At 33.3% G+C, this 26,664-nt stretch overlaps 1 protein-coding gene across 1 annotated transcript in view; it reads left to right on the forward strand.

The window, feature by feature from the left end:
- Positions 1 to 26,664, forward strand: part of Ser (protein serrate) — a 428,305-nt gene that overhangs the window by 364,545 nt on the left and 37,096 nt on the right. Inside the window, exons 8-10 of the mRNA XM_088234339.1 lie at positions 20,932 to 21,045; positions 23,226 to 23,432; positions 25,215 to 25,342. Coding sequence (XP_088090465.1) covers positions 20,932 to 21,045; positions 23,226 to 23,432; positions 25,215 to 25,342 — 449 coding nt within the window. The remainder of the gene's footprint in view (positions 1 to 20,931; positions 21,046 to 23,225; positions 23,433 to 25,214; positions 25,343 to 26,664) is intronic.

A 26,664-nucleotide genomic window follows, 5' to 3' on the forward strand; every position in this document is an offset into this window, starting at 1 on the left:
AGTCAGTTGCGCGTATTCTGTCAAAAGTGTAATTTAGCTAAAGTTCAAATGGCGATTTCATTGTTTTTTTTTTTAAGATTAAAAGTTGTAATTGTTTCCGCAACTTTCGTTATTATAGAGAAAGATGTTCATAAAAATCATTATTTCTTGTTTTTCTTACATTCTTGTATTTTTTAACCTTTAAATGACCGATGTTGCATATTTTCCACATAAACTAAAATAGGAAATTAAAACTTTAAAAATTTAACTTTTTTTTTCAATATTTTTTCCAGTAATTGCATAAAAAATATACATAAAAATAAGCTTTTTGTTAGAATTAGAGAAATTGGGCATTGAAGGGTTAGTGAAAAAAACACGTGTAGAAAGAAAGAGCCTGCCTAAATACAGGAGTTTCTTAGCTAGTCGGGACCTTAAACAAAAAACCTTTGTACATTTTAAAACTGTGAAATAAATAATAAAAATAATAATATTCACTATAAAAAGACACGTTTTTTATTTATTTTTAATATTATTTTATTAGGAAATTCGCCAAAAATACATATTCAGACTTTTAAACGATGCCATATTCTTCGATACAATGAGGAACTTAGGAAAGCCCTTTTGGAAATTAGATACAAAAAATGTTTTCTTGGACGCGGTAAAAATTAGAGCATTAAATTGTACGGTGAAATTTCTCAAAAATGTACGTAAAAAATAATCATAAATATTTTAATAAAAACGCACTACTTTGAATGACGTCACTGGTTCATATGAACCATCCAATGGTATATTTAACCAACTGTATCTATAATTTTTAACATAATTTCGTATTATATTTTTTTTATCTTGTCAAAACAAAAAAGTCTTATCTGGGGGTTACTCCGTATGGATTCACTTGTGAAAAGATTTATTAAGACCGAGTTTGCAAAAACCTGTTTTGTTTTAATTTAATAATTATCATAATTTTTTTTTTACGAAGTAGCCGAACACAAGTATGATTTTTTAGTTTTTTTTATTTATTTGATATTGTATTGTAATCTTGCTATTTCGGCAGTTTATGCACGAGTATGTTATATTCCCGACTCGTGCGGGCCAAAAGTGTATGATGTGTTGCATTGCTTAAAAAATCCTTTATAATCAATATTGAAACCTCTACCATGCCAGGAATCAAATCCGGGGCCTCAAGAATGGTAGACGAACGCGTCCATGCGATTCCTTATTCTGGATTTTTACCTGAGAGCAGCCATCGTGATGTTGTAATTGAGGTTATTTTTATATGAAAGGATCCTGAAAATTTACGAATATTCTGCGTAGATGGGTACTTAATTTCAACTTTTAATAACTGTCTAAGATGGCGGCAGAATATTGAGTTGTCATTGTTTTACTCATATTTCTGATGAAGCGGTCGTCACGAAATGAAGAGTTTGTCATTACTTGATTCAATTACAATTATTAAAATTCTCAGAAGACATTTTTTAACGCGTCGGATGGTTTTCTTCTTGCTTCTAGAATGTTCACTCATTCTAGTAACTAATTACTAGTGACCGGCCAAAACAAGATCTTCAGCCGAAACCAGAACCGAAACTAGCCTAAAAAAAAAGGCGTTTTTATTGTTAAACCTTGCGAGTTAAAATAAGTATTTTTTGTGGTGTAATAAAATAAGCAAAGAAATAAAACGCATAATTTTAACGTGACAACTAACAACACTCACCGGCTAAAAGCCTAAACAAATTAAAGGTCACAGGTCAAAGGTCACGCGGCCGAGTCACGAGCCATAAGATGCACCCGAGTACAGCCGAAACTGCGGCTGAAAGTCGTTTTATTGGTCAAAACTGACCAAAGCCAAAGCCGAAACTTCGGTCGGGCGCTACTCATTACTGTCGCATCCATTACCTTGAAAATATGAAGTAAAGAGCTAAAACCTTTATTGATGCTGCTGAGATTCATCTGACCGAATAATTTCACCTACGTACTCGGCAAAGCCTTAAAATATTTTCCAATAATAAGTAATACTTCTACTTGGACCAGTAGGTTTTATCAACAATATTTGAAAAAACTCAAAATATTAGAGTTAATTTAATTTTATCTTATTTATTACTTTCAAGTTTATTTACGGTTTGCGTATTCACAAACTTTTTGTGGCTTTTTAAATTGTGCCTGTGTTAAACCATTATTCCAATTCAATTTAAAGATATAATTACATATGTACAATAATAATCCAATAAAATAACATAAAATACTTTGAGAAAAAATCAAAATAAATTATACATAGGTTCAAACGTAATCTAGAAACTACGATAGCAAATTATTATCAGATTTAAACATGATTATGAAAAAAATACCGTTTTATTATGCACGTCGTTTATTCGTCAGTTCTTACATTTTAATTCTCATGATAACTGTTAATAAATATATGATTACAACGTTTAATAGTTCATCTTTTAGCTGTTTCGGTTCTTCAACACGCTCTGAACGGAGCCGATCGGCCATGTATCTTCCGCACAACACGAAATTACACATTCATCCTGACGGGCGCTCTACAATAACTCTGGCGGGCGAGCTACATAATATTATATACCGCGTTCTGTACAAGGGTGGAGGCCTAATGCGTGTATGGCGGTGCGGATGCCTGCACCTTGTTGCTCTGCTGGCCAGATATATTGAGCCTGATCAGAGCCGTATTCGGAGAATAACACGATAGTTTAAATTATAAAAAAAGAGTTCGGACACTATCCGGGGTTGTACCAGGGGCGAATCGTGTATATAAGTGACTATGCGCAGCTTACCATTATATTTGACTATCCATGAAAGTGTTTTACGGTTACTTTATTTACATAAAAACTAACAAATAATTATTATTTCTTATAAATCATTGCCACCGTTTGTATTTTTCACCAAATATCTTCTACTTCTCTTAGTGCCCTGTCAGGTATCCTTAACTTTGGCAATCACTCTGGGAAAGTCTCTCTGTCCTGTGCTGCCCGGAAAATCTGCTTCACAGTCCTGAAGCCAGTTCAGTCTCGTATATTTCGCAGCCAGGACATCTGTCTTCTTCCAGCCCCTCGGTGACCCTCAATCTTGCCCTTCAAAATTAACTAAAGCAAGTGGTACTTTTCTCCACGCATTATACTCGTATGCCCCAGATACGAAATTTTACGATTTTTTATGGTGGTAAAGAGTTATCTGTTCGTTTTAGCTTGACTTGAGGCTTCTGAGTTTGTTATCAGGTTTGTCTAGGATATCTTAAGCATTCTGCGGTGCAACCACATCTCAAAAGCCTCCAGCCTGTTCATAGTGCTCGCCTTCAGAATCCAAGTCTCACAGCCATACAACAGTATAGACCACACATAACATATTACAAATCTTTGCCTTATATTCAAGTTTAGATTATCATCGCAAAAGAGGGATTTCATATTGTTAAAAGCAGTTCTTGCAGCCTCAATTCTGCATTTAGTTTCTATATCTGGATCAAGGGTCTCTGTAAGAATGCTGCCGAGGTACTCAAACTATATTCACCAAATATAAATATAATATAAAAATTATTTACAAAACGCGGCAAGCGCCAGCAGTGAGCCAAGAAACTAAAAAGATTATACCATCTTTTGAACTTCTTAAACCCAGTCGTGGTTTTTTTCTCGTAGAGTTAGCTTGCAGATAACACAAATTATTTGAAGATTCTTAAGGGCTATTTTTATTTGAGATGATACAGTTGACATCACCATGACTTTTAAGACATGTGACGCTCGACGCGGCTATTTTTGTCATTATTCATTTCTAGAACAAAACGGCTAGTTGACATTTTAATATTAATGGGAATATCTAGTACCCACTGAATTCATTGTGCTGTTTTTTGTAAACTTTTATATAAATTATGTATCAAAGTAATAATGAATATAGCTACATAATATCATATTTCACGAAGTTACGTCGTTTGAATTGATTACATGGGTAAGAGTTGTTGTTCCACACATAACCACAGAAAAAATAGCAATTTATGGTATATAATATATTACTAATCTTATATTATGTACTGTGTAGGTATAAATTTACGATATTTTTTATAGCTAAACTGTAAATAAATTCACCGTTCGCCACTAAGTTGTTCCTGTCAGAATTCATACTTCGAATGCTAGGCTACAGTAGTTTGGAGAAAATCATAAATGCGTATTTGCTTATGTATTTTTTACGAATGATACGATCAACTTAGGTGTATTGGAGGGTAATTTCCTGAACGTTCCCAGACTAATTTAGACATCGGCGGCTTAAGCTGTTTTAAGCAGCAACTCATCGAGAAGATACTGGACCAACTTTAACACGATGCTTGCTATAAGGAATTCTAGTCTAGTTTACTTGGTCATAACGAAAAGCTGATTAGTCAGCTCTTGTTTTATCACAGTACTCTTGAATTGGTGTGAATTCTGGCACCTTATCAAAACTCAAAACACAAAACACCAAACTCTTAGTTTGAGAGCAAATGATGAGAGAATATGATGAACCGAGAATAAACGCAGCAGCCTCCTATAAGCGTCGGTGGACCTAGCTTGAAAACGTGCTGCGAATGGCTCAGGAGAACCTTAATCCAAGTTGCCTCTTCACACCGCGGGCTCCCACCGCATTGGAAGGCCGACGAAGACGATCTTTTGGCTTGATTTAATGGAACCGAGAAACGCAAGATTGACGTGGGAGGAGGCAAGAGTCCTGGCTAGAGATATGGTCTCCTGGAAGCGTATAGTTATGTCCACACTCTCTACTTGAGAGAAATTTCAGTAAATGTTTCGTTTTCGTGAAAATAGGCAAAATGCTTTGTTTTATCGTATTTATTATGAATTATATCATGTTGAGAGGATAGGAATTTTTTGAGCATCGTTTTTTTGTCACTCTCTCGCAAGTAGCTCCTCGGTACTGTGCAAAAAATACAACTGCACGTCTGACTAAATTTTGGCTAACGAAAGCTCCTCATAACTAAACCGCTTTGTTTTTTTTATTTATATAAAACAGTATCAAAATGAAATTTTCCGTGTCGGTACCTTTTCCGTTTTTCAAAATTATTTATCATATTTTTATTTCGTACGTCTAAAGACGGCAGATAAAACCGGGCGCTTTTTGGGATTTTGGATGGTTCTAGCTCCCATAAGAAATAATTTTTAAAAAAAGTAAAACTATGAAGAAACGCCAATGGTAAATATCTATAGTCTACAAAGAAAATACTGGTCTAGTCTCATAATCCAGGGAAAAAATACGGGAGTATGTTTGTATGAAGAAAAGTCATGCCGCCTTTCCTCTTCAGTTCATTAGATGTTAAAATTGCTAAGTGTGAAGATAATGACAAAATCCCCTATCTCCAGCACTGTTGTAGATTGCAGCTTGCAACTGCAACGTATCCGCGTATACACGAATTATTATATTACGTTTCTCAGATCTTCGGACATCGAATGCGTAAATGTTATTGTTCCGTGATATACCAGCAATAAATATCAGCGGGGCATTTGCGATTTAATTTATTAGCTGGCTTAAGTGATTCAGAATTTATAAGGTGATACATTTGCCGCGAATATCTGCATTTAAATCTATGAGTATAGGAATGCTCGCATCGTTCCAGACTCGCCGTGTTATTGTGTTGAGTTATTATCTTGTAACTCGTATTAGGAAGTTGGTTAAAGGTTAGGTCACATTAGAAAATCGCATGTATTTTGTAATAAATCCAACTTGGCGACAACGCATCAATTAGAGGCAGTAGTACATGAATACACAACAAAGGTTGAAGCCAACCAGCACACTAAAATGTGCGTAATGGTGTGCCATAGTCTTACTAAGACTACAGCAGCGTGTGTCATACCGAAGCGTGCGAAAAGGCCACTTAAACCAGCCAGTGGGAGCTTAAAAGCCCTGTGAATGCCTTGACTTCCATATTCGCCTCTCAAAAATGCTCTTTATCTCTGTTGAAATGTCTTTAAAATTAAATTCATTTTCCGCGTCGTAGTGTAGTAGTCGGCGCGTTTGCCTACAATGCTTGAGATCCCGAGTTCGAATCCCAGGAAGATAGACATGAAACATTTGTTTAATGGGTAGTTTTACACCGCAATATTTCACTGTCCCTGGTCACGTCAGAGAGGTAAGATTGATCACCTTACACATAACACCTGTAACAGATAATCGAGATGCGCTGCATATTTATTTACTTTACGAATGCGGTGCCCCGTGCACCATCGGGAGCAAATAAGGATTTGATGTTGATACAATAAATAAATAAAATAAAAAAGGGAGTTTTTGATAAGTTTAAATAAATTGATGTAATATTCATTGCTTTTGAAATAAACGCATTTATAGCCATGCCCATTTTAGTACCGCGAAGACATAAAGTATCTACTTACATATTTCGAAATAATTAATGTGTGGATTCGAACCCGACACACATTGCACGTGACGCTACAAGCTGTAATCCGCCGAGCCATTAATCTCCGGAAGGGAGGTATCCTTGGAAACAGGTAAATTATAAATAATAAAATAATGCGGGTGATTTATCTCTGTAATATCAAATCTTCAACTATGAACTTCCAGCATCCAATATAGTCGGCATTCTCAGCCAGTTATGTATTTTTTACTTAAGAAATTTGTTTTTTTTTTTTCCATCCATTTTTTAATGTAACATAAACCTTATTTTAACAAATAATTTAATATAGACTTGTCAAAAGTCGGAATAATCGGCGGGCGTGCATGAGATATATATGTTTAGAGATATACGAATAAGTATATATGCATGCATAGACAGTGTGTTGTGTTCTTTCTGAGCTAATAAGGGTTTTGAGAAAATGGCGTGATAGTTACAAAAAATATTTAATTTTAAAATTTGCCATTACGACATTTCTGTGGTCTCAGGGTTTTGCCAAAATGATTAAATTGCTTGAAATATTTGTACCTTAAGGATAAACCGCGGGAGTCATGTTGAGTTAAGTTTAGGGAATTATAAATAACTTTCAATTTAAAAATATTGATTATTTTGATACTAATAGTACTTATTAAAATAGCGTATCTGCAACCAATGATATTTTTACCACTAAAACAAACTGGGCTTTATATTTTTATTTAATCATTAAAAAAAATTATTATGAAAGTGGACTTTGGTATTTTATTCAAGAATAAAATAGCGTATTGCGATAATTTATCATTTTTTTATTTTAAAACTGCAAAAAGCAGACAAAAACCAAATAAAATATGAAATCTATCACAACACTCTATCATTGGTTGATATGGAAGAACTTTTGACATCACGCAAAGTTTTTCATTTTTATTGAAATTGCTTTTATTATTTTTTAAATATATTTTCGAGGAACGGTACAATTCAATGCTGTAATTTTTACTGCGCGTAGGAAAACATTTTTCATATCCAATTTCCCGTAGCACTGAACTTCCCCATTACTACAGTAGTGAATTACGTTGCGTAATACCACTTAGATTTTAGAAAATCGCATTAAGGAATTGAACCCAGAACCTTGGGGCGTGGAGCAAGAATCTTATCTATTACAAAAACTGGAACAACTTATATTTACTACAATGTTGCTGGCAAAAAAGGATAGCTACTTTTTGTTATGAATTTCTCATTTGAGTTTATTTATACCGTTCAGTAATGATAATTTTATGAACGTTATATTCCTATTTATTTCAATGCTCTTTTTTATTTTTTCTAAATGCCTATTGAGCATGAATAAATAAATAATTAGCGTGTATATATTTGATTGTGTCGAACAAAACATCTGTAAATGCATCGGAGCAACCATTATCCCATAGAAATTATTAATCCTCTGAACGAATCGCAGGCTTTCCCGCGCCCACAATCATAATTCAAAGCGTAATTCTAATTCCATTTTTGAAATCATTATTGTTATTCTATTTTCGAGTCGCGGGTATATAAGGCCGGGTCTCGTTAACTCGGTTCCATTCGGGACTGACCAACGCCAGCCCTCACGTGGATTTCATATGGACACCATACGGATTTTGATAATAGGCCGCTCTAATTAGCTCAGTTCCTCTATGTCAGGGGTCTTAAAACTTTGCGACTAAAGGGCCACATTGATTACTACTCAAAGTCTGAAGACGGGATATAGTTAGACTGCTACTAATATACCTAACATATGAAATGAATTGTCGTAGCGAAACTATTGATATTATTTACTTGAGGCACTTATGGTAAATTTATTTGCCGTGTTAGTTAACAACCCTGAATCTTTTTAGATTTTCCACGAATTTCGTATTTTTTTCTTATATTTCGTACTGACGATATTTTTTCTCATTTTCAGAATTTTTGTATAACGCCACTGTCAAAACTTATTCATGCTATAAACTTATTATTTTGCCATGATACATCAGTAATTTTATAATTCTCAAGGCGTAAAATTCATTTAAGATCTGAAGACATTATATCCAAGAATAAAATTTGTAAGTCGCGCACTTTCAGAGCTAATGCCTTGTTATTATCTGATTTTAGTGTGAAATACTATGTTTATTTATATATAAATTTATTGCATATACATCCATATTCATCACCACGGAATTTATATAACACTAGAGCATTTGAACATTAATATAAAGTCTCCTCTGTTTAGGTTAACCTGTGTCTAACACGGCCTAGCCTGTCCTAAGATGGAAATTTTATGTCTTTTAAATTGTAAGTAGAATTAGAACCAATATTGAAAGACCATTATTCAGACCGTTTTGTTACATTCACCGTTCGGCTTACTGTAATAATTTTTTTAAATAATAAAATGTGCAATAAATTGTATACTTTGGCCGGGTATTTGTTTTGATAAATCAGATTCGTATTAAGTTTAAATAAAATATTTTTTTAAATTGTTGAAAAATGTTTAATTAATTTACACACTCAGATTGTCAAAAAGAATATAGTTTTGCATTATTTTCATGCTCGTAAGTATACATATTTTTTTAATAAATGTGGAAAAAGTATTTAATATTTACCCAAGTATTTCAATTTTCAGACTGTTTCCTAAAAGTAAAAAATTACCTCTGCTGGAAAAATGGGAATCTAATTATGGTAGAGTAGGATTTGAACCTCAGACCTTTAATCCGTGAGACCACAACACTTCCACGGTACCACAACCCGGTTCAAATATCATATTTTACAATATATTATTTATATTAAAAATAATGCTTCACAAAAATTGCACTTTCCCTCTTTCCAATTGTTCCAAGAAGCTAAACTTTTAGACCTAAGACAAATATATTGTTTTCAATGTTTAAAATATATATTTAAGAACCAAAATTTATTTACAAGTAATTCAAATAGATCAAGTCAAAGAAGGAATCGTGTGTTAGAAATACCACATTGTAAAACGAGGCTTGCACAGAGACATGCATATTTTATAGGCCCAAAAATTTTTAATTATTTTTTTACTGATAATAATTCATTGATTCCAAGCTTTCATAATTTTCATTCTTTTAAAACACGCACTATCCTGGATTTAAACTAAATATATGAGCTCTTTTTTTCTGTGAAATACTTTTATGTTTTTTTTAAATATATTAAAAACAAAAGAATTCAAATAATAAAAAAATAAAAAAACTATATCTGTAACGAGCGAGATGCTCGTGTATAGTGAGGGAGTTAAATAAACGGACATTATATATTTTTGATATGTATTTCTTTTTTGTACTTAAAGTATTTTTTATTTGCTATCTGAAAGCTCTGGGTGTTAGTTAATCAATAAATAAATCTGCTAAACAAAAGAACCCGCATATTTATGAGAAAATAAAATTTTTAAAATATAGCGAGTATTTTAAGAAGTTGCTATTGCTATTATTTACAAACCCGGGTACTAATGCTAATTATAATGATATCCCACGGGGTCTGAGGGGAGATGAGAAGAATAAGGAAATCAAACGTGTTTATAAAATTTATCCCGCTGCATTTATTTTAATGAGAAGGAATCTTCGAGGGAAGACTTCCGTTGGGTTTGAATGCGCGCTGCTTAAGAAGTTATTTTGTATTGCGTACATTCTTGCTCCAGAAATAATGTTTCCCTTTCTAAATACTGTAAACGCGGGAAAAATGTTTAGAATGCTCTGGAAATTTTGGCGAAAACTTCGCGACTTGAACAAACGTTCAAAAAATATGGCCCATTATTTTGAAAGTGGTATAAGTTGTTTATATGTAGTGTTTAACTGTCTTCTGTGTGTATCTGATGCCGTGCTTCTTGCTAGCAGCAAAGGAGACCCGCAATTCTTGGTAACAAAAGTCTATGATGTTTGCAAGAAAAGCGATTCGCTTATGAATGTTGATTAATCGAATGTGATGGTTTTTGCAAGGGGTGAAAATATTACTAAATGTGAGATCAGTGTGAACGGAGATATTCTGAATCAGGTAAAAGAATTTGTGTACTGGGAAGTATGTTTACTAGGGATGGAAAGACCGAGAAAGACAAGGCACGATCAAGTCCATCAAATACTTGAAGATGGACATGTCAAAAGTAGGAATAATCGGCGTGCGTGCATGAGAAGATGTATGAATGTAGAGGAAGCGAGGTATGTATGCCAAGATAGAGTGATATGGCGTTCTATCCTCTCTGCCTACCCCTACGGGGAAAAGGCGTGATGGTTTGTTTGTTTGTTTTCATTTAAATGTTCTTAAAAATTGGTTGAAAATACAAATTCTCTAAACAGGTTAAACGTTAGAAAATAATCGTATAAAACCACTTACCGAATTCTTTTGTCTACCAACGAAAGTACTTCCTCCACATACACGAAAACAGTTTCAAAGACCGCGGGTCTTGTCGGTTTTGCTCATACAAAAATGCAATGCTTGTTGTCAGTAAACGAGTTACTCTTTTAAAATTTTCAATTTCATACATCGCGATTTTAATCGGATTTCACTCTTCTACTTTCACTGCACCTTTAACAGTGAGTTGGGATGAATATAAAGGCCCTTTGGCAGATATTGTCGTTCAACCTCATGACCGAACTGCAAACACGAATGGTAGCAAAACCTGTGTTTACTCGTGTCTATGTCTACTTTTTTTCGGAATCTCTAAGTTCAGTCATATCACTCCACTACTTCGGGAACTACACTGGCTATGTTTTCCACAGAGGGTCGAATACAAACTCTGTTGGCTTATGTATAAGTCACTGCACAACTCTGCTCCGGAATATCTAAGGGAACTATGCATTCCAGATGAACTAGCTGACAGGCGTCTCACGCTTAGATCATCTACGTCTACGGCGACAGGAAAAGTTATTATACCTCTACGCAAACAGCGCACAAAATTTAGTTAACGCGCATTTGCGGTCGCAGGCCCTATGGCATGGAATGCTCTCCCAGCAGAGGTTCGAGGCTGTGAAAGTGAAGTGATGTTTCGGAAAAAACTTAAAACCCACTTGTTCTCTAAATCATTTGAATAAATCCGTAGCATGTGACAACAAAATAAATTGTTTTAATTAAATTACAAATTTAAAAGCTTCAATTAAATTAATTTAACAATAGAATCACTATGTAAAGCGCCCTTGAGGTATTTTATTACGAAAATGGCACTATATAAGTTATCTATAATAATAATAATAATACCAGTTTTATTGAGTCACTAATAAAAAAATAAAAATAATAAATAAAAGAGCGATGGAAAGTGGCGAGAGGGTAAAATAGCGGCCTCGACGAGTGTGAAGTGTGTGGTGTGTGGGAGAGATTGTGTGCTTCTAGTGTGTGCCAGGATAAGGTAAGGGGGGGCGGCGGCACTCCACAAGTGGGCCCCCACGAGCCCAGGTAGCCCTACCAATTACCAATTACAAACAATGACGTTGCACATGGCGGCTAACGACGCGTCGGGCGAACATCGTCCCAGACGGTAGACGGTCTAATTACGCCGTGCTACTTACATCACTTTCTCCCTAAAACACAATTATACCATAATATATTTACGGTGGATTGTGGCCTTATGAGTGTCGTAGATTTGGGAGGCTTTAAAATTGAAATATCAAGGTAAATCACAAAAACTTTTTTATTAAACATTATGTTTTAGATATCTAACTAAAAAGAATACTATTCATATTAAATTCTCTTTCCTTTTCTTTTAGTCGTAAATAACCGTGTTAGAAAATTTGAAACAGGTTATGGTAGCGAGAGATTTGAACCTCAGACCTCCTGATCCGGAGTCCACAACACATACCACGGGATCACAACCCATCTTGGGTTGTTTTACATTGCGTATCGTTTAAGCTATTATTTCGCTGCTCACTTTATCAGAGTTTTTATACATGTTGCAATATCCTAAATGGCAAAAATGAATTTGTTAACATATTACTTTTCCATACGTCATAAAATCAGTGATTACAATTGTCCATGTCCTGGCGGATGAAAAATATGTTTCAGTAGTTCAAGCGCCTGGCTAATATGCATGAGGTCCCGGGTTCGTTTTCCAGAACGGTCGACATAAAATGTTTATTTAAAACGGTGTATCTTCATAATATAATTTCACTAGCGCACTAAGAGTCAGACTGACCATATTGACTTTATGTAAAAATAAGGTATTTTCGTGGGTTTTTTTTATTTTTACTGTTTTTAAATGAGCGAAAAATACGTTGTTAACGATATTAATATTTTTTCCGTGTCACTTTTGATGAATTTTCTTCAATTAATTTAAATACGTTTATTTTTAATTACCATGAAACAAAACGTTTGGCGCCCTGGGACAAATGGCACATTTTACTTTACCCCGCCATACTTGTACGTAATGTTTGCTTGAAGCGCACTCGGTGATCATGGCGTGTGACGTTTAAGTATTGTGACGCCAAATGCGAGCCGTTATGCATGTGCTCGATTTTGAACCCGAAAATTATGAATGAAAATTTGTTACCTTTACAGTTCACGTTGTTCAATATTCACATAAAATCCTATCGTTGTATTCAAACTCAACACAGGGCTCTTTGCCTCATACAATTATGGATACTTTATTTATTTTTTGTAAGTGAATCTTTATATGAATAAATAAAGAAATCCGCTCTTAATATTAAATTTAAGATATTTTCAACCTTCTTCACGATTTGTGAAAATACCTTATTAGCAAGATGAGCTGTGTTTGGTGTACAAATTCAATACCCTTTGCACCACCAGTTCCATATAAGGGTATGATGATTATAATAGTGTGTATTAATTACTTTTGTGTTTTTAAAAAGTGTTATTTGTATATTAATTTTTATTTATTATTTATTTTTGTTTCTTTAATATATTATTGTGTACACTTGCTAAACACAAGAGCCCGACTCTTTTTTGGCACGTTCAACCTGAATTGTTCTTTTTTTATTTCTTTATGTGTGTTTTTATGTTAAATAAAGGTTTACGAATATGTTTTTAAATGGTTAGGTTTCTAATGGATAGTAATGTAAGAAAAAACTTTTTTTTTGTAATGCTTTCTTTGTCTCGCGGTTGGGAAACGCATTTAAAGATTTTCTTAAATATCCGTTTCTGTTCTCACATATTTATAACAACCAAATTAAAAGTATTTCTTGCTCGTTACGACGGAGACCGCGAAACGAAGAATGCATACACTTTCGTCGGGAGGCGGACGTCAGGAGGGTCCGAGTTATCGAAATCGTTTCTGAAAATTTCACTCTCCGAATAAAAATGCTCCCGTGAGTGACTAACTAAGAAGCAAACAAGTCCTGCGGCATTTTTTAATTCCCTCTCGTAATGGATGGTCCGCGTTTTACATTCTAACAGGGTATTATCACTCTGGAGGAATATCGGATTTAACCTACTCTACAAATAAAATATTTTTTAAAGATTCTCCTAGTGTTTATATAAACTCTTATAATGAATATTTTTATTCATTTTTCGAAAGACCTTGTTTTTGAAACGAAAACTGACGCTACTGTCTAATTTTAATTATTTATTTTTTCTATTTATCTAAAAAAATATCTACTTTTAAAAAATATATTTTAAACCATTTTATCTGTTTTTGTTGAGTTTTTTCTTTTCTATCTTCTTAATATTTTAATAATAAAACGTTTTATTTTTCAAAGCATCAAAAACTAAATATTATATGTTAATTATTTTATATAAATTATTATTTAAAGAGCACATTATTAAAATATCTAACAAAGCTGTAAAATTATTAGGATTTGTACTTAGAACCGGAAAAGATTTTAATAATATAAACACATTAAAATATCTTTACACATCTCTTGTTAGAAGCCAACTAGATTATAATTCTCCAATATGGTCACCTTATCAAATCACTTTCTCAGATTCTATTGAGAGAATTCAGAATAAATTTCTTAGATATATTAATTTTAAGATGGGTTTTTCTACTAATCAATTAAATTATAACAAAATTTTAGACTCTCTTAAATTAACTAAATTGTAAGAACGAAGAACATCGACCGATCTTATGACTTTATATAAAATAATAAAACCAATGTTTGATACCCCTGATCTACTGAAATTGATTTCATTCTATGTACCACCTAGATTAAGCAGAACATCTACAATATTTTATTGTCAAAATTCTCGAACGGTAGCTCAATATAACTCACCTATTGTTAGATTACAGAATACCGGGAATGAATATGCATCACATTTTGATATATTTAGTTTATCTCTGCCTAACTTAAAAAATAAAGTGACCAACATATTTTTATCAAAAAGAGCAAATCATCTTCAGAAGATTGGGTTGGAATAGTTATAATTTGATTGATTAATGTATTTTGTTATTGTATAATTTCTTTAAAATATGTATGTATTTCAAGTAATTAATAATGTGTATAGTACGAGTATATTAATATTTCATACTCGATTTTTTTTATTTTTAACCTTTTTATTTCTAAGCACTCTTTATACCACATATATGTAAATGGCAGAAATGCCGTATATAAATAAATAAATAAATATGTGTACAATAATATTATGTCTGTACTCTTTCATTTGATTCCTAATTAAAACTTATGTCTGACACCCGGTCACTAACTATTATTTAATAATTTATCGGGACAAAATATGCTTTAATACTTTGTTTTCTTTTCATAATGTATTAATATTGTAATAATGTGTATTTTATTGAATAAAGACTATAAATAAAAAAAGTAACTACTTCAATCTAGTCATAGCGAAAGGATTGTTATTACCACAATTGACAATTATATTATGACAAATTAATTTTTTTAATACAACACTATTTCTCTTTGGTGGGAAGGGACAGTACAAAAATATTATTTCAGTTTTAAAAAATGTTTGATTAGCTACAAGTTTTTTCTTATCCGAATTATGTTCATATTTCTGATCCGTGTGATAGGGGCCATAGGAATTAAGAGTTTATGGCCGCCACAGCGTCGATTTATCGCCGTTTCGATATCTTAGACAAGACGAATGCGGTTCGGAGTTCACGAAATACCTACATACATGACCGCTGCCCGTTTTATTTAAACTTCAATATTTTATTTCTCAACACTCAACCGTTACTCCTGCAATTTTTCTTTAAATTTAAAACGCATCTGAAAGTGGCAAAATTTGAGAAAAAATTATATTGAAATATTCACATTTATCCAAATTCGTGGATTGATGTGTTTTTTTTTCTGTAATAATTCACGTTTGAAAACTGAAATTTAGGCATAAATGTATCATTTTAGACATTTATTCCATAAATGTGGATATAATTGACAACACTTATTGACCAAAAATTATGTTAGTTAACTTTCCAATATCTTAAAAGTTCAGTAGTAACATCAAATTGAATCGTTTTTAAATTGTAATATTTGTTATACTTAACAAATGCCAAAACACTACTAAAATATTCAAGTAAATTCAATAAATCAGTAAAAAGGATCACGAATTATCAAAGAGCAGTCAAACCCGAAGTTTTTGGAAAGCATACTTTCAATTCATTCTAATGCGCTGTTCTGTTCATTACTCATTTTGCATCCGAGACTTTCTTCTCTAGTGGGTGTAAAGTTAATTGCCCGAAATCGTATCACAGTATTATTTAATTGCTTACGAAGATGAGGAAGAATCGACCTTAAATGACGCTGTATCCTCGGGGCGTGGGACGATTATCGCATAGCGGTGTAACGGTCAGTTAGTATGTTTGAGTGATGATAGGCATAAGATTTGGCGCGATTTTTTAAACTGGTTTTTACTTCTGCGATATAAGTCTGTAATTAAAAATCACTCTAATTAAATTTATATAATTTTTAATGAACCTCGCAATGTAATAACATACTCATATTAAAAAGTTTTTTCTTCCTTGCTATAGACCTATGTGGTCTGTTCTCCAGGGGGCCGCTTCTTCCGTGGGGAGGATTCTCAGCTGTCCTTCCATCTTTTGGGAGCTCTTCTACGAGAACGAATCCTCGAAAGTGAGTCTGGTGGTGTCCATTCTTTGGTCATGACAGTGCCGGTCCGTTTTTTGCTGTCTACTTCAACTAACGTTGTCCATAGCCTCACATACCTCTCTTATTCTGGTGTTCCTCTTAAAATTTCGCCTGGCATCATTCTGTCTTCATCTCGGATGTTTTCAATACAGGTAAACATCGTTTTGCGCCGGTTCGATTTACGCCGATTTACAACTACGCCGGTCGGTGCCGGCTTGGAATGAGGAACTTCAGCCCTACGGGAAATTGGATACAAAAAATGTTTTCTTACGCGGGGTAAAAATTAGAGCATTAAATTGGACTACAAAGTTTCTTGAAAATGTACAGAAAAAGTAATAAAAAATACTGTGATAAAAACGCACTACTTTAAATGACGTCACTGGTTCGTGTGAATCAACCTATGATCTCAGAGCTATGGAAGATTTCCGGTCTGCTTGTCGCTTCTGGACCAATAGGAAGAACTGAATGAGAATAAGCGGAAATGAACCTCTGACGTTACACGCGGAGTTATTTCAGAAATACAAAACTTTGAAAAATCGTAGCGCCGATAATACGATTTATAAAAAAAAAAATTGACTTAGTTTAACAGTCTATTAACAAATAAAAAATTTTAAAAAAACACTGAACTTCCTCATTCCCTGGTTCGGCCGACACCAGACGACAAACAGCAGGAGCCGCGATTCCAATAGCAGACATACTTTACACGTTGTATTATTATATTACTGTGTATACGAGCAGCCTTTTGTGTGTGTGAAATTGTTTCCGAGTTTAGTATTCGTTTTGTTTTTAAGAAAAATAAAAAGGTATGATTATATTTTTATTTTATTATTATTAAAATCAAAAGAATTTTCAAATATTTGTAGTTTATGCTACGATTCTGCAATAAAAGAAGCAAAAATCAAAGCAAACGAAATCGGATGTTTTTTTATTAAAAGTGAGAGAATTTAATTTAGAACCGACGAACTAGTGAGTTAGTATAAGGGAAGATGGAAGTCTAGGCATTTACAGGGCTTATGACCTGTCATTGGCTGGTTTAAGTGGCCACTTTACACACTGTGTAACGTTCACCATTTTGCCTATGTTTAAACATCCATATTTCTTCAGTTCTTCCATTTGTTGATTTAAGTGAAGTTAAAGAGCTGAGACCTTTATTGTTGTGAAGAGATTCATCAGACTGAATTATTTCACATTCTAGGCAACGCCTGAAAACAATTTTTCAATTTTTAAACTTCTTCTTGGACCAGTTGGTTTCATTACAATATTTGAGTTTGTCTAAATGTTCGTAGACAAAAGACTGGATTTCACCCCCTCGGGAGTCATTAAGATTAACAAATTACAACAGCTACAACTACATTAACAAATTACATGTTAATGTTTGTGTAATCTATATTTTAAATTTTGTATTGTACATTGAAAAAGTCCTACGAAAAAAAGCATTTTTAACGTACGATGTTTCTCCTCCTCCTCTTCACAGTAGTAGCCGCTCGATTGTGGAATAATCTACCCACTAATGTTAGAGACGCCCCTTCTTTATTTACATTTAAGTCAAGATTGAAATGTCACTATCTAAATATTTAAATTGTTCCTTTATCCTTCTTCTATCCTTCCCATCCCCTCTCCTCTCTTCATAGTAAAGTGTTATTTTTTTTTTATACATTTATTTATTTTTGTTAATCTAATTTTTGTATAAAATTGTAAGATTCAATATGTCCATATATTTATAATTTTCTGAAACTGAACGGTTTGGGTAGGTAGGAAGAAATTGCCTTAAGGCAATATGCCCGCCCTTATATGTATATTTATTGTATATGTATATAAAGTGTCAATAAATAAAAATAAAAATGTTTTACTTATTGGTACATGAAACAGGTGGTACCGTCTACAAATCCTGGCTGGCACATGTATTGTTATTAAACCAAGCAGCTCTGTACAGTCAACCATTCCTGTCATAATTTTGTAAAGCAGTAGTTGGTCCGCACACACTCTGCGGTATTTTTTATGTATTACTGATTTTCGATAAATTTTAAATACAACTTTAATTCAGTTTACCGTAATTCAATTACAGCGGATTTTCGATCGGCTTAGCATAGGAAACATTAATTCCTACCGCTTTGTGTAGCAACACGGATAAGACCTGTCACCAAGAAGAGTTGAAATGTGCTCCAAAATTACGGATTACGATGAATAATCCAACCGGTTTATATCACTTTATTAAAACCAATAAAAAATTAACTAAACCTGTTGGCTATTATGCGCGTGCGCCCGTCTTATAAACGTTACCGTGAATGCGTGCGAAAAAGGGGCCCGCTCTGATAAAATATTAATAAGGTTTTTTATGTATCATTTGTGGTTTTTGAGTGCCTGAATATACAAATCATATAAAATATTATCCACTTTATAAATCAGCGATCTCCCGGCTCGACATAATGAACGACACAGTAAGAATTGGAACATGAACTTTTAGGAAAGGTCTCAATGATCAGAACAAGGAAGCTTTCTCCTAAGTGGACCTGACATGACACGCAAAGAAGAAGAGATCGGCAATACATAATTAAAACGTAGAAAATATTATTAATATTTAACTAAACTGGACTTTTATAATAAGAAACTTCAACCCTTCGGGAAATTGGAAACAATAAATGTTTTCTTGCGCGCGGTAAAAATTATAGCATTCAAATGTACAGAAAAGTTTCCTGGAATTGTATGATAAAAAAAAATATTTTAATAAAAACCGACTACTTTGAATGACGTCACTGGTTCATATGAATCAATCTATTATATAAGAGCTATGGAAGATTTCCGGTTCGCTTGCCATGGATGGACCAATGGGAAGAACTGATTGAGAATAAGCGGAAAAGAACCTCTGACGTCACACGCGGAGTTATTTCAGAAATGCAAAACTTTGAAAAATCGTAGCGCTAGTAATACGATATATAGAAAACGGAAAAAAAGTTTTTCGGCTTAGTTTATTAGTCTATTAACAAATAAAAAACAAACAAAAAACCCACTAAACTTCCTGATTGTATTTTTTCTGTATTGCTGTTGTTTTTCTTAATAAACAAAAAATTAAATAATAATGAAAAATAAGCTGTTGTACTATTATCGTCGCTACTATTTATTTAATTTTTGTATTTTTTTCATTATTTCGCGCGTGACATCACTAGTTCTCTTCGGTGAGTTGTCCTGATTGGTAAGTTGGCTTCCCGGAAACCGGAAATCTATCACAACACTCTGGTATTGGTTGATTTAGAAGAAATTGTGACGTCATTGAAAGTGATCAATTTTATTCATTTTAGAGAAAATTCGCCGTACAATTAAATGCTCTAAAATTACAGCATTTAATTGTATGGCGAATTAATTTAGTAAAAATTTACTGCGCGTAAGAACAGTTTTTGTGTCCAATTTCCTGTAGCACTGAACTTCTCGTTATTCAATAATTTATTTTCTTATCCAGATTTTCATTATTTTTACTATAACTACGCCACTTCCTTGATTTTATAATGTTATTTGGGTTCTTATCAAATCGATATCATATTAAAGGTAAATCTTAACTCGTTTGAAGCTACATACTATCCAACTATGTTTTCGATAGAAATCTGATACCGTGATCAAGATTATAAATGTTATTTCTTGAATTAAGACGTTTTAGGTTTGATGAAAGTATCTCCGTTTATGACTCTTTGTTTGGTGTATTTTTATAGAACTAACAATAGTTTATTTACCGAAAAAACGCGTTCCATACAATTGTATAAATAAAACCTATGTTAAAAAAAAAAACTATTAGTTATTTTTGATATTATGATTGATTAAATCTTAATATTATCTGATTTTACAATAAGTACCTACTAAATATTATGAGATTATTAGATTAAAATTATGTACTAGACTGATGATCGTATTTTGAATTACTGATCGTTCGATTGAACTAATTGTAATTAATTCATTACTGATTTTGGTTTAATAATTACTCTTGAAAATAAAAAATCATCTGATTTGCTTTTATTATTTTATTTTTTTCTCGTGGAAGAACACATATTTTTTGTCCGCATTTAACGCAGTCTGCACTTCTACAAGAATCATTTTCTTAGTTGAAATTTCAAGCAATATTTTATACTCTGAATTTATTTGGTTACCTGACTCATTTCAAACTGCAAGAATTGATTAATTTTGTTTTATCGTTTGGAAAATACCTCGCCGAAACAAGTTTCAGTAGAAAAAAATTAGATGCGAAAAAACTCGAGTACATTTTACATTTTAATACCTACGTTAAAAATATTATGCAAATTGTATGCCATCGCATACCGGTGCCAAAAAGTATACCGTTTACAATTTGCAATTAAATATCACGTTTTATGGTAATTTAAAAATATTTTTTAACTAACAAACATTATTATTCATTCAAATCAAAATATCTGTTCTCTTTAAATTCTCGTATCAGAAGTTATTTATAACTCATAACTATAACTGTATAGTCCTGCACTGGAAACAAAATTTGTTAAGATATAATAAATTATAATCATATACTAAATAAAAATTAGAAAAACTACTTAAACAATTAAAATATTTAATTTATGTTATGTCTTGTTACAGATATCGATGAATGCGCGTCTGCACCTTGTCAAAATGGGGGAACTTGCATAGACTTGGAAAATGCCTTTCAGTGTCAATGTCCGTCTTCTTGGGAAGGAGACCTCTGCCAATTTGGTAAGAACTTAAAAATAACTTACAAATAAAACAAAAATCCCTCGAGCAATGGCCCAATACTACATAGGCACAATACTCCAGTGGCGAGCCGTGATTTATTATGGGTAATCTACAAAAAGTGGTCATTAATTTTTACCTACATATAAGTAAATAATATACTGGTTATATAATTATGAACGACTATTTTTTCTGTAGCTCTGTGAAAATCAACTCAAACTTGTGCAATACAATACTTGTGCAAAAGTTTATTAATAAATACCACAATGACATTCAGCAGATATTTCCGGTATGATTTATCTGTCAACACTGAGCACTGGCCGATTCCTTTTAAAATGAATAATGCCAAAAACGCCCACTGTGTACGCCACATGTCCTATGTGATACATAATATGTCAACGGTATCTTATCAAAGAAAAATAGCCTTTCGGAAATAATGTTCAAAAATACTAGTTTCCAAATAGAGAATCTTCAAATAATATTTGTAATCTGTAAGCTTGGTTTAGTACTAAAAAAACCTGACTGGATTAAAGATGTAAAATATAGTGTATTTTTTTGTATGAAGGAATAAGCTGCGGTAATCGACTTGTTTTATCCTTTACTGAGAACGGGCTGGGCGCACATCATAGATTATTTTTTGAAGGAAGATATAAACGGTGTGGTGGTGGTGATTTATAATTAATAACAAATATTTTGTTTATTTTCCCTTAAATATATCATTTCCTATAAAACATTATCGAAAATGAAACTATAATGGTGAGCTGTGCATAATCGCTTATTTGAACGATTCACCCCTTCAATACTCTCCAATAGCAAGGGTCTTACCACTTACATATTGTTTTACTGATAAGAAAGATGTTGATCTCCTAAGTTATCATGTTCAGTGGCCTGACTACTCTTCCTATCAGCACGGTCAGTGGTAGGTTGGTTCTGGAAGCCGGGATGTAAAACAGCCTGTGCTGGCGCATTTCGAGATATCCATCCGGAACATAAAAATGTATATTCTCCAAAAGAGGTGATTTCTCGATATGACCTCTTGTCAGCCTAAAAAATGGGTCATTTTCAACCCATGCCTTCTAATATGCATACTGTTGGTCCCCGGCATGCCTACTGCCTACCCTACGCGATTGTCATAAAATATTTTGAATCTTTTGGAGTTGATAATGAAATCAATATACGAGACTTCTAATTCGCATAAACGGATTCCAAAGGGTTTATAATATCTCATGTTTAATCAAGTTGGGAAAAATAGCAGGCTGTGCTCAAAAACTTACACCTGTTATTATTACAAATAAATTTTGAAGCGTCATCTTAAAAATATATTTCTTCGAGAGCGCTTTACAACAGTTATATATATACTATTGAATTTAAATTGGCTTAAAATTTGAGTAAAACAGTTTATTTTCACATGCAAGATTAACCATCCCTCCCGCGTGATGTGTAGCTAGTACACATTGCGTCTAATAACTATAATATCTTTATACATATAATAAATATTGGGTTTAGATTTTCAGTATTCCTCCACTACTCATTTACGTATTGACTGAAATATTAAAAAAAAATAATAAGTACTTATTAGGCACAAAAAAGCATTTTATCGGAAATCGGGGATAAATTATACTCACAGTATACCAATGTTTCGCATTGTTGCGTATGAAGAAAAGAGTAAAGAATTTACGCCCGTCGCGGAGTCAGTAACGTAGTCCAGTACTAGCTACTTAGTAGCTATCGGGAAGTTGACGCGGGTGCACGTTCCACCCGAGTCGTTAGCGATACCCAATGGTTTTTTCATGTTTTCAGCAGTGAGATTTGAAATATTATCATCTTTGAATTAAATTATGGTTAATTAAAGCCATTCCCTATAAATATTCCATTTTTTCCTTTTGAAATCTCGTTTAATGTGTAGTGACTACACAGCACCGTAACGCGCTGGTGTTTTTAGGACAGTAAGGGAAAAGTTAAGAGAACAGATGGGTATTAATTTTATTCCGAAACATCACTTTACTCTCACAGTTTCGCACTACATCTGCCGCATTCCATGCTATAGAGCCTGCGATGCAAATGCGTGTTCGCCGAATTTTTGACCCACGTGAGATTTAAAAATGAATGTTTCGTTAGTTATCCCCTTTTTTTCGTAAATCCTAAAATCGACTATTTTTAATTTGTATTTTTTTACTATTTAGATGTAGATGAATGCGTGTCAGAACCTTGTATCAACGCAGTGTCCTGCGTCAACCTGGCGGGAGGCTACCAGTGCCGGTGTAGAAGGGGATGGGCTGGACGGAACTGTGACAAGAACATAAACGACTGTGTTGGGCAGTGTTTGCACGGGGCCACCTGTATAGACCTCGTGAATGATTACCATTGTGCCTGTCAACCCGGATACACAGGTAATTTTAAAAAATATGTTACAGTATTTTCATTTTGTCAAAATATTTATATACAGTATTTATTTCACCTGCTGAGAGTTTACACTTAACATACACATTTATTTATTTATATATATATATATACATTTTATTCTACAAAAAAGCACTCTGACAAATTTTGTTTGTACTAGGAGTGGGCTCAGTATATGAAGGGTTAACAAGCCAGAAATATTAGTATGCCTTATGTTGCAATCGGTTCCTATATGGGACTGTTCTTTTCTATTTTTATTCATTCATACTTAACTTTCTTGTATGCAGACACTGTAAACTGCATTATGTCCGGGCGAATAAAGAATACTATAATTCTGCGTAGGAAATAGAACTAGAACCCCGGATGAGTTTTTTCTACTCGATGGCTACTCGGGTGAAAATCCTGGGGTTATATTGCAAACGCTCTCGTGGCCGTAGAAAAAGCTTATCTACAAATCGAGCGGAGATGATTGTGCCTCGTAGTTTAGTGGTTGGCGCGTTAATCTATCAAGATCGATTACTGGGTTCGATTCCTGGCAAGGTGGACGTAAAATATAGGTTTTGAAGGTAATTCTACACTGCAATATGTTATTTTCCTTGGACTGGAACCTGAAGAGCAAGACTGATCACCTTACCTTCCATGTAATTACATTGATCCATATACACTGCAATAGGAATAGTGAAGACCAACCGCCGGTCCAAATCTGAGTCAAGTATAATTGATAAGATTAAGAAAGAGTTTCTGAGATAGTTTTGTCATGTAAAACTAATGGACGACGAAAGAATGGTAAAACAAATATATATGGCGAAAATGAACGGTAACGTGAGACGAGGATGACCAAGGAAGACGTGGCATTATCAGATAAACTGAAATCTTAAGTCTGGTCATGTCAAAAGCAGACAGAACCGAAGGGCATGTATGACAATACGTATGAATGTGGAAGAAATTTGGAATATATGCCCGGATAGACGTGTGTGGCATTCTCTCTGCCTACCCCTACGGAAAAATAGCGTGATGGTGGTAGTAGTAATTAATTATTTTAAATCCATTTCATAATGCAGTCATCAATAGACTTCACTCTCTAGGCAATAAGTACCAGGACGTTGGTGACTCATTTCACATGAAATTTAGTACATATAGAACGGTTCTTCTTCTTTATTTCGTTGGTAATAGTTCTAGGTAACTATTTGTTACTATTGTTAAAATATTGTTTTAAACTTCTTTATTAGTGTTTTTTTTTTCAATTTTTCGTTTCGTTTCTTGAATTAATTTATAAGTAAAAAATATTTCTCTTTATCATTTTTTTACATTAAATAGATTTATACATAAACATATACTATTTACCTAAATATTAGTTTTAAATAATAATACATATATATATCTATATATATTTATTTATGTTATTCAATATTGTTTTCTTGTTTTTTTTTTTTTTTTCAACTGGTTCAAAGTATTTCTAATACCAAATTATCTTTTTTTTATCGATAATTCTATAACTGGTAATATTTTATTCTTTTATATAGTTTATATTTCTTAGACTTTCTTAATTAATTAATTAATAATATTATTTTAAATGCTCTGTATTACTTATGCTTACATGTATGTATATTTAATTGTTTTTGTAACTAATATGTAAAAGGCACTAAGTGCCGTTTATTTCAATAAAATAAAATAAAATAAAATAAAATAAATAAAATATATTTTTATCGGTATTCGTAGTAAGTATGTGATATTTCCCTATGCTAATGGTTTATAACGATTGTTACCAACAGGTCGCGATTGTGTGACGGACATAGATGACTGTGCCTCTAACCCGTGCCTCAATGGAGGGGAGTGCGTAGATCAAGTGAACGCCTACCGCTGCATTTGTCCCGTCGGCTACACGGGCTACCAGTGTGAGGTAACCGAACATTTGTATTCAACTAACATTATCATCATACCGTAGAGTGGCGGCGAATGCGAGGTTCGACCTATTTCGAAGTAAATTCACTCCGTCTGGCGTCGCAAGTTCTCTTCGGTAGGTCTGCCGATTGGTGAGTTGGCTTCCCGTAAACCGGAAATCTGTCACAGAGCTCTATCATTGGTTGATTCGGCAGTGACGTCAACTAGTGTCGTCGATCAAAGTAGCTAATTTTTGTAATCTCTTTCATACATTTTCTACAATCAAGTCCTCTGATTTTTACCCCCCGTAAGAAATCATTTTTTATAACATCGATGTTTTTTGATGATGTTTCTTCAAAAAACTCCACAGTTAATGATTTTGATAAAATTATAAATAAAGTTATCAACATAACTTCTTGGTTTAGTTTTACTTTTTATTATTTTGACCAAAGAGCGCTTTCGCCTAAGTAGGCATCTTCAAGACTTAGTATAAAAGCTTGTAAATAATTTACCAGACTTGAAGATGCCTACTTAGGCGAAAGCGCTCGTTGTTCAAAATAAAAATAAATAAAACCAAACCAAGAAGTTTTATTAATAACTTTATTTATAATTTTATCAAAAACATTTTTTATATCAAATTTCCCGTAGCGCTGAACTTCCTTATGTTTATACGTTCTGCGTACAAACATAAAAGAATGAAACATAAATCGTCTTATTTCAAAATAATTTGAATTTCATCTTTGTTCTTTGTATCCAACGTCGGACGCAGATTTCCTAATATATTCCTACAGACGTTTGACGGACATGTTTAGTATTGCCGGAGCCAGCGTTGCCTCATCCATTTTCATTGTAGTTCTTTCTCAGGATATTATCTTCCTCGGAAGTGTCCGTGGAACTCCACGAAGTGGTGGTCTCGTTGCTTGGCATTACTGCTGCCTCCTGCATCCGTATCTCTGTCAATCAAAACGGACTTGCATCGTCAAATTAAATTGCATCGAACTGATCATCAATCATTTGGAGCATCGGTAATGGCGGACTTGTGAATAACCTCTGCAGCTAACCATCGTTTATCTCTCTGCGTTGCTACCTTTGATCTTTAATATTACAAGTTAAAATCGCTATACTTTTCTATTAAGAAATTAATTATTTAATGTATCTAATCTGGGTAGTAATATAAATCTAAAATATTTATTTTTTTATCAATATTCCTACAGAGATGAGGTAGAATTTTTTCAAATTCAGGATTATCGATATTCGAGCGTTTACAGGGCTTATGACCTGTCATTGGCTGGGTTGAGTGGCCACTTTACGTTTTACAACATTCCCCATTCCGCTTATTAG

Source organism: Micrasema longulum, unplaced genomic scaffold (genome assembly GCF_059751315.1).
Source record: "Micrasema longulum isolate JH-2025_06_02 unplaced genomic scaffold, ASM5975131v1 h1tg001230l, whole genome shotgun sequence".
Taxonomy (NCBI): Eukaryota; Metazoa; Arthropoda; class Insecta; order Trichoptera; family Brachycentridae; genus Micrasema; species Micrasema longulum.